The sequence below is a fragment of the Haliaeetus leucocephalus genome, unplaced genomic scaffold, assembly GCF_000737465.1.
Source record: "Haliaeetus leucocephalus isolate CR32 unplaced genomic scaffold, Haliaeetus_leucocephalus-4.0 Scaffold186, whole genome shotgun sequence".
NCBI classification, from domain to species: domain Eukaryota; kingdom Metazoa; phylum Chordata; class Aves; order Accipitriformes; family Accipitridae; genus Haliaeetus; species Haliaeetus leucocephalus.
In genome coordinates, this window is record NW_010972622.1 from 1,280,207 (window position 1) to 1,289,429 (window position 9,223).

Consider the following 9,223-nt stretch of genomic DNA (forward strand, 5'->3'; position numbering starts at 1 on the left):
CGCGGGGCTGGCGGGCAGGGACGCCGGCCCACCCTTGTCATCCTCAGGCCCCGACCGGCTCCAGCCCCTCGGCGAGGACCAGATGCGCTCCTGAGCCCGGCCAGGCCAGGCCACGACATGTTCAACCCCGTCAGCCCCCCAGCCACCGGCTATGCTGAGCGCTGCTGCCTGCACCCGCCCCACGGACCAGCCCCAGGGGCTCCGGGGCCGCAAGGTCGGTCGTAGTCCCTTCATCCTGGCCGGTGCCTGGGCCCGAGTGGTGCCTGGCGCAGGCACAAGGGGCACCTGACTTCAGATGTAGTCCTTGGGTTCAGGGATGCTCTGGGGATCTCCTCTCCCTGTCATGCCATCCACCCTAATAGTCTTCCCGTCTTTCTCCTCCCCTTTGCCAGGACTTGATTTCCCCTTATGCCATCAGTCAAACCTCACGAGCAGTCACCGTAGTTATGGGTTGGTGGCAGGAACCGAGCACCCAGGCGGTGGTGATGGTAAGTCTCCAGTCTTGGGAGGGCATGGGGTAGGTAGGGGTTCAGGCATCTCCTGGGGATTGTGTTGGTTGTGTCAGAAGTGCAGGTGTGTGTGCTGAGGGCGTTGGGCAGTGCCAGGGACAGTGATGCCTGTGATGAGGGAGGGGACTGCTGGGGTTTCAGGTATCTTCCCTGGAACAGTGATGCCAGTGTGAACAGGATGATTTGTGTTGGCTGTGGCCGAGCGGATCAGGCACTTTTCTTGGGATGATATCAGCCGTGGCAGGGAGTACGTGTGTGTCAAGAGGTTCAGGTACCCCCTGGGAACATTGATGGCCGTGGTAGGGAGGAGGGACACTTTCCAGCCTTGCCACAGCCCAAAGCCAGCAACAAGCCAGCAACAAGTATAAATTGGGAGAGGAGTGGCTGGAGAGCAGCCCTGCAGAAAGGGATGTAGGGGTGGTGGTTGGCAGCAGGCTCAAAAGGAGCCAGCAGTGTGCCTTGGGAGCCAAGAAGGCAAGCCGTATCCTGGGGCGCATCAAACACAGCATAACCAGCTGGTGAAAAAAGGTGATTATCCCTCTGTATTCAGCATTGGTGCGGCCTCACCTTGAGTACTGTGTCCAGTTCTGGGCCCCACCATTTAAGAAGGATGTTAAGGTACTGGAATGCGTCCAGAGGAGGGCAGCAAAGCTGGTGAAACGGCTGGAAGGCATGTCCTATGAGGAACAACTAAGGACTTTGGGTATGTCTAGTTCGGAGAAAAGGAGGTTGAGGGGTGACCTCACTGCTCTCTACAGCTTCCTGAGGAGGGGAAATAGAGGGAGGTGCTGATCTCTTCTCCCTGGTATCCAGTGATAGGATGCATGGGAATGGTTCAAAGCTGTGCCAGAGGGGGTTTAGACTGGGCATGAGGAAGCATTTCTTTACCAAGAGGGTGGTCAAGTACTGGAACAGGCTTCCTAGAGAGATGGTCGATGCCCCAGTCTTGTCAGTATTTAAGAGGCATTGGGACAACGCCCTTAACAATATGCTTCAACTTTTGGTCAGCCCTGAATTGGTCAGGCAGTTGGACTAGATGATCATTGTAGGTCCCTTCCAACTGAACTATTCTATTCTATTCTATTCTATTCTATTCTAAATCAGAAGCTAACTGGCACACTCAAGGTACTCTTCCAGGCTCCAAAGCACCAGGCTTGTGTCCTTGGGGGTTTCTTCAGCCTCCTGGGACCCATGCTGAGAGGATTGCCCCCCACTCTCTGCTGCCATCCCAGGCTCACGGTTCTCAACGCCCCGTGGTGCAGGCAAACTGGGCAAGAAGCGGGCACTGTCCATCTCACCCCTGTCAGACTCTAGCATTGACCTGCAGACGGTAATCCGCACCTCACCCAACTCCCTCGTTGCGTTCATCAACTCCCGCTGCGCCTCTGCCAGTGGCTCCTACGGCCACCTCTCCATCAGCACCATCAGGTGGGCACCAGATTTCAGCCCCACTGGCATGCATGCAGCCTGTCAGTCTGGGAGCCTGAATGCCGATTCCCAGCTTGGGGAGTGCCTGGTATGAGGGCTAGGGAAGGCGGGAGCAGAGTGGGACGGTGGGTTAGGGAAGGAGTGGCTGGGTGTTCAGACACCTGTGATCTGTGGCTCAGAAGACCTAAACTTCTGTCCTCTGATGGTGTCATCTGTTCATCCATCTTGCTCTTTGCAGTCCATCGCTGGGGTACCAGAGTCCACCGGGCCAGCAGAAGGGCCAAGGCCACCTGTACAGCCACCCCCCAACCCCTGCCCCATGTAGCTCCCATGAACACCTGTCCACCCGGCCAGGGCTCCTGCACCATGCCCCAGCTCGTGGGACCCTCAAACACTGCCAGGTAAGGGGGCCTTGCATATGTATGAGCGGTGCATCGCGTATAAGCGGTGGTCCAGTGGGCATCTCAGTGCTGACTGCTTTCCACTTTCCCCCCTGCCCCGGTAGCAGCTAAAGTTGGAGTGGAGCCTCAGCAGCCCTCTGACTCTCAAATACTCAGAGGAGAGATCCGAGGGTGACATCTCCAGTCCAGCTTCCACAGGCACCCAGGTACTCCCCTGGCCTTGAGATGCCCCACTTCCCCAGGGCTCTATGCTCCTCCCTGGCACCGTTCCTAGTAACAGGAAGCATGAAGGGTCATACCTGGGAGTGCTCATCTGGCTGTGCTCCCCCAGGACCCCTTGCTGGGGATGCTTGATGTTCGGGAAGATCTGGAGAAGGAGGATGGGAAACCTGAGTCTGAGACTCTGTATGAAACCAATTGCTACTGGGATGGCTGTGCCAAGGAGTTCGATACGCAGGAGCAGCTGGTGCATGTGAGTTAGGTCCTGCCTGGGTACACCCAGTCCCAGAACCTGCCCTCCGGTTGCTGGCGGACATCCCCCTGTGTCAACCCATGACTCTTACTCTATGACTGTCCTATAGTGAGCCGCTCCCCTCCCCCTGACCCCATCCTGAGAACTTACCGTACAGATGCCCAGTGTTAGAAGTTGCCCCTAGGAGGGGAGGAACACGTATCCTCTACTTGTAGGCAAGTTCTTTGTGACCCTCCCATACCATGTGTCTAGGGCGAGCACCCAGTCTGGCCTTCCTTACCCCTGGAGGAGCTCTCCTGAACCACTCGTACATCCAGACTTCCTCCTTTGCTCTTTGTCTCACTCTAGACACTCCAGCTCTCCTGTATCCCCTTGACCACCCCTCAGACCCCCTATGTCTTCTCTTGGTCCTCCCAAAATAGACCCCAGCCATCTCCTGTATCCCCTGCTGCCTCTAGAGACCAGCTGACCACTCTTATTTTCCCCTAACCTCTGGTGTTTCCACCTGACATCCCAGTCCCTCTATGTCCATTTCTCCCATGATACTTTCTTAAGACACCTGTATCTCCCTGACCTTTGATGCCCTCCAGTGATGCCCCTCTCTCCTCAGCACATCAACAATGAGCATATCCATGGGGAGAAGAAGGAGTTTGTGTGCCACTGGGCAGCATGTTCCCGGGAGCAGAGGCCCTTCAAGGCTCAGTACATGTTGGTGGTGCACATGCGACGTCACACAGGCGAGAAACCTCACAAATGCACGGTGAGCTGGCATGAGCCTTTGTAAAGCCTGGGCTAAGCTGTGGTGCGTTGCACCAGGCAGAGCTCGGGGCAGGCTGCGAGCTGGCCTGTCTGGTTAACAGCATTGAGGGGGACGTGTGGTGGGGAAAATGAGGTGGGATAGGCGGGCTGGTCAGGAGCATGGTAGTACATGATAGAATGGGGTTCATGTGTGGCAGGCCAGAGCCCCTGTGATCAATGGCATGGCAGAGATGCGCATGAGGTAAAGAGGTATGTAGCAGGCTGGGAGCAGCGCAACCACGTGGCCAGTGCATAGTGAGGTGGTGTGACATAAGCCAGAAGGGTAAAGGGCGGCACGGTGGTGCGAGGACATGTACCTGAAGGAGGGCAGGTGCGTTGCGCGTTGGCTGGTAGGTGTGATACATGTCCGTGGCAGATGTGCCGTGGGTATGTAGTATGGGGGTGATGTGGTACAGGGTCTGTTGAAGGCGTGTGGCATGTTTCACCCTGCTTGCCTGCACAGTTCGAGGGCTGTAACAAAGCCTACTCACGCTTGGAGAACCTCAAGACACATCTGCGCTCACACACGGGTGAAAAACCGTACGTGTGTGAACACGAGGGTTGCAACAAGGCCTTCTCCAATGCTTCTGACCGGGCCAAGCATCAAAACCGCACGCACTCCAATGAGGTACAGACCCATCTGGGGCTCTTCGCATCCCTTTTGGCTCCCCGTATGCCTCCCGATTAGTCCCGTACCCTGAGAAGTCCCTGCATCCTTGGTTTTTTTCTGTGTGTCCCAACTCCCTCCTTGCCTGCTCTAATAAAGCACGGCCCCTTGCTCCCTTCCTTGGTCACCTGCATTCCCACCAGTGTCCCTTTACTTCCTGCCCTACTCCTGTGGAGCACCGTCCTTATGTTCTTCCTTGCCTGCAAGGGGACCTAGCCTCTTTGATCCTTTCCCACCCTCAGTTCCCCAAGTTCTCGGGCCTGTTCAAGAGGGAGGGGAGGGGAATTTATTTCATGCCCAGCTGGTACTTTGTTGGGAGGGGTCTCTAGTTGGAGCTAATGCCCTCCCTCCAACATGCCTACCTTTCTTCCCCAACAGAAGCCCTATGTGTGCAAGATTCCAGGCTGCACCAAGCGCTACACAGACCCCAGTTCCCTGCGCAAACACGTGAAGACAGTGCATGGCCCTGATGCCCATGTCACCAAGAAGCACCGAGGGGATGTGGTGCCAGGCCGTGCACTGCCCACCCCCAGTGGCCCCCCAGACATGAAGCAAGAGAAAGATGCCAATGGCCTCACTGAGGCCCGGAAGGATGACAGCAAACTCTTAGTGCCTGACTTGGCCTTGGTAAGGAGCTGGGGGTGTGATGATGGAGGGAGGCCTGGCCAGGCCTGTCGAGGAGTCAGTTTGCGTGGTAGGGGATTCATCTCCACACCTGGCAGGTTGCATTAAGTGTGTAGTGGATATCTGACCCCCTTTTCCTTGGTTAATGTTTTGGGTACCCCCTAGAAGCCGCAGCCCAGCCCAGGTGGGCAGTCATCATGCAGCAGCGACCACTCCCCACTTGGCAGCACCACCAATAATGACAGTGGTGTGGAGATGGCAGGCAACGCGGGTGGGAGCTACGAGGATCTGTCCACACTGGAGGATGTGGTGCCCGGTGAGCCCATGGGTACCTCTGGGCTCATGGCCCTCCACAAACTAGAAAATCTTCGCATTGACAAACTGAAGCAGATGAGGAAGCCATCAGCTACCAAGGGCCTGAATTTGCCAGCCATCCCTGGAGCCGGTGAGACTGTGGTTCCCTCCCACCCGGATGCAGGGCCAGTCCTATGGGCACTGTATCAAGAGAGGTCTGGTTTGCATCCGGAGAAGTTTCCACACCTTCCTTTCCCTGGTGGTGGACCCCCACATCTGGGCTGCGCCCCATCTTTGCACTCAATAATCTTAAAAGTCTTTTCCAACCTAAGTGATTCTAAATGATCTTCTGCCCCCTCTTTGTTGCCACCACTTGAATCTGCTTCCTGTCCTAGCAGGCACTAACCACGGGAGAGGCCACATCCTGGTTTCTCCTATGACCACCGGTGCTATGCTGTGTCCTGAGTGCCTTGATGTAACTCCTCCTTTTCTTTCCTCAGGCTTGCCTGGGGAGGTGCCTGGGATCTCTGTGCTGCCGTCAGCTGCCTCGCACCGGCGCATCGCAGAGCTGTCGGCAACAGAGGTGGGCATGCCGCTGAACGAGCGCCGGAGCAGCGCCACCAGTACCGTAAGCTCAGCCTACACCGTGAGCCGGCGCTCATCCCTGGTGTCCCCGTACCTGGCTGGGCCATGTCTGGGTGGTGAGGCAGGGGCAATGCCCAGTGGGGCAGGCCTGGCAGACGGCTATGACCCCATCTCTCCGGACGAGTCGCGACGCTCCAGTGATGCCAGCCACTGTGGAGGGCTGCCGGGTGTGGGCAGCCTTACCCCAGCCCAGCGCTACCGTCTCAAGGCCAAATATGCTGCAGCCACTGGTGGCCCACCCCCAACCCCACTGCCCAGCATGGAGCGGGTGGGCATGGGTGGCCACAACAGCTTACCCGGGGACTACCTTGGGCCAGCCGAACCCCGCTTCCTTGCAAACGGTTTGCTGCGAAGGCACAGTTCCAATGACTACCCTGGCTATGCAGGCAGCGTTCCTCCTCACCTGGTACCTCGGAATGGTGTGCGGCGGGCCAGCGACCCAGCCCGGACCGCAGCCAACCCTCATGCTGTGCCCAAGGTGCATCGTTTTCAGAGCATGGGTAACGTGAACGTGCCAGGAGTGGGCAGAACTGCTCTGCAGCCCTTGGGTGGTTCTGATGCCAACCTTCAGCGCCATGTCTTTTCCCCACGCCCACCCAGCATCAGTGAAAATGTCTTCCTGGAGAGTGTGAGCATAGAGGGCCCTGGCCCAGGCATGGAGTCTGGCTTGCTAGAGATGGAACAGTACTTGAACTACCCCGAGGAGAGCTTCCCATGCCAGGGGACAGGTGTGGAGCTCCAGCATGAAGGCCTCTACGGCAGCACTCGCCGGACCATGGGGGGTATGCAGCTGAACCTAGGAGGGCATGGGGACATGGAAGAGGGGTTGCTTCCGTCTGAGTTCTCCTTCCCTCAGTGCCAGATGAACCAGCACTTCACGAGTATGCATGCTGGCAATGGGACCATACCAGCTCCTTGGGATGAACCTCCCCAAGGCAATCTGAAAATGAGTTCTGTGCAGTCAAGCGTCAGTGCCTCTGCTGCTGTCATGTCTGGGCCACACTGTCACCATCAAAGTACTGAGTACCCACTACCCAGTTCTTGTGGGCAGCAGCCCAAACTTGTGAGCACATGCCAGGACAGTGGGTTTTCTGGGGGGCACCGGCTTAACCGCCTACAGATCAAATCTGAGCAGCGTTACCCAGCACCTGCCCCAGCACTTGCTCCCTGCCAGAATACCAAGCTTGCTGCGCCCATGCAGCCTCCTGCATCATTTGGCCAAGCCATGAATGTAGGGCCTGGTGGTTACCAGGCCGAGGAACAGGCACCTGTCAGTTACATGGGCGTGTCGAGCCCAGGCACTAGAAGAGCCCAGACCCCCACCATGCAGACCAAAGAAGTGATGGTCCGTAGCTATGTGCAGGCTCAGCAGGCTCTGATGTGGGGAGACCAACTAGCCTCCAAGGGAGGGGAGACTGGCATGGGGCTGGGCAGTGAACCTGGGCAGTGCCAAGCCATGCAAGCACCGCTGTACCTCAGCCCCAAGTACTCTGGTTACCAAGCCAAACCAGATCACCTCCAGGGTCTGGCAGAGACCCAACACCTCCTAAATGCTCCATGCTTCAACCCAGAGATGGTGCCACACCCACCTGGTGGCCCTAAACCACCTGGTCACCAAAACAGTCTGAACTATGCAGGCAACCTGGCTCAGCCAAGTCATTCCTATGAGGGAGTGGAAGCCAGCTCCCGGCGTATACTTCGCTTGCCCCCTGCCCGCCCCACACCTGAGGGTCCCGGGAATGCCCTGCTGTATTACCCAGGCCAGGGCACACATGTGGGCAAAGGTGGGCATAAGCTACTGGGCCAAATGGCAGCAAGCTGTGGGAGTCCCGGGCATTATGGTGGGGGCTTGGAAGGACTCAAAGGCAGCTCATATTACTACCTGGATTCAGAGGAGCAGGTGGCCAACAGCCTGGACTCCCTGGACCTGGAGAATACGCACCTTGACTTTGCTGCCATTGTGGAAGATCCAGAGGCACCAGCACTGCTGCCTGGGCCCCCAACCCCTGCTGGTAGCCTCCTGCTTCCTGCATCTGGCGGTGCCAACATGGCTGTGGGTGACATGAGTTCCATGTTGAGCACTCTGGCTGGGGAGAGCCATTTCCTCAACTCCCTGTCCTAATTAGGAGGTACCAGCCATCAGGTGGGCATGTCTGCAACTGGGGGCGGGCAAAACACATTTGGGCAGAGGCGTGAAATGCCTTCTCACATGCAGATTTATGCCTGGTGTGGGGAGGGGGTGAAGAGGGGAGAAACACCCTTGGAATCTCCTCCAGTCTGTGAGTGTCAGGCTCTTTCAGAGGAGGGACATTGCTGGGTCGCAGACAAAGCCGCAACCCTGATCAGGTGCTTCAGGTCACCTCTTGCCGGGAGGGAACTGGTTTTACTGAGCCCTTCCATTCCAGTGCCTGGAACCTTTCCCTGCCTCCCTGGCCCTCTGGACAAGGTGGCCCTGTGCAGTCTTAGTATCAAAACCAAAGAGCACCACTCTCCCCAACCTGTGGGCAGGCCCCATCCCTGTGTTCCCACTGCGCTCCCCCTTCCCCCTGCCTTAAATCCCAGTCTTTGTCAGGACTGCAATCACTCCTTGCTTGGCAAGCCCACACCCCCCTCCCCTCAATTTTGCTTAAGGAGGGAGAAGGGGGAGGCAGTTCTCCAATGGGGGGGAGGGGCGTGGGGTGCCTGGCATTGCCTGTGTCACTCTGTACATAGTGTGCCTATGTGTATGTCTTTCTTATGGGTGTTACCCCAGCCTTTCTTTTGTTTGAAAGAAACAGCAGTGCCTCCCCTCCCCATTAAACCCTTTCTCAGGGGAGTGTGAACTGTGTGCTTTTTTTTATCCCTGCACATGGGCTCCAAGCTAGACCCCCTGTGCCAGGTGCTGTACGGCCCCCCCCGCCTTCTCTCTCTTTCTGTTCATCCATCTGGGACCAAGACCTACTTGTGCCTGGCCCTGCAGAAGCAACACCCCCCCCCCCCCCCCCCCCCCTTTGGGGGGGGGAACCAGCCATAGCACATCTTGCACAGGTCAACCACATACTTTTCCCCCCTGGGGGGGTTGGGGGGGGGGGGAGGGCAGTGCTGTCTCCATGTTGCAGACCCGGCAGCATCGAACAAAAGCACTGGCAGAAGCACAGTGAGACCCACGTACACCTGGAGGTATAGTCTCAAGGTATGGCTTTGTGCCTTTGGGCCTACACCTGGATCTGAGGCTTTTTCTTCAGGCCATCTTGGCATGTCTGGGGGCTACTCTGGGCCTTCCTTATGCATTGGGGCACCACCTTGGCACCTCTAGGGCTGCTCTGAGTGCTGGGGACTCTTTGTAGGGTCTCCAGGACTGTCTAGGTGTGTTTGGACTTGCTCTGGAGCTTTTCTGGGGTCTCTG

At 57.4% G+C, this 9,223-nt stretch overlaps 1 protein-coding gene across 1 annotated transcript; it reads left to right on the forward strand.

The window, feature by feature from the left end:
• The first annotated feature begins 117 nt into the window (after positions 1 to 117).
• GLI1 (GLI family zinc finger 1) lies at positions 118 to 7,960 on the forward strand. The gene is made up of 11 exons (XM_010565146.1): positions 118 to 214; positions 393 to 488; positions 1,742 to 1,937; positions 2,176 to 2,338; positions 2,443 to 2,544; positions 2,670 to 2,810; positions 3,421 to 3,570; positions 4,072 to 4,236; positions 4,654 to 4,902; positions 5,065 to 5,344; positions 5,694 to 7,960. Exons 1-11 carry the CDS (start codon positions 118 to 120, stop codon positions 7,958 to 7,960), a joined length of 3,906 nt encoding a protein of 1,301 aa, XP_010563448.1.
• The last annotated feature ends 1,263 nt before the right edge of the window (positions 7,961 to 9,223 follow it).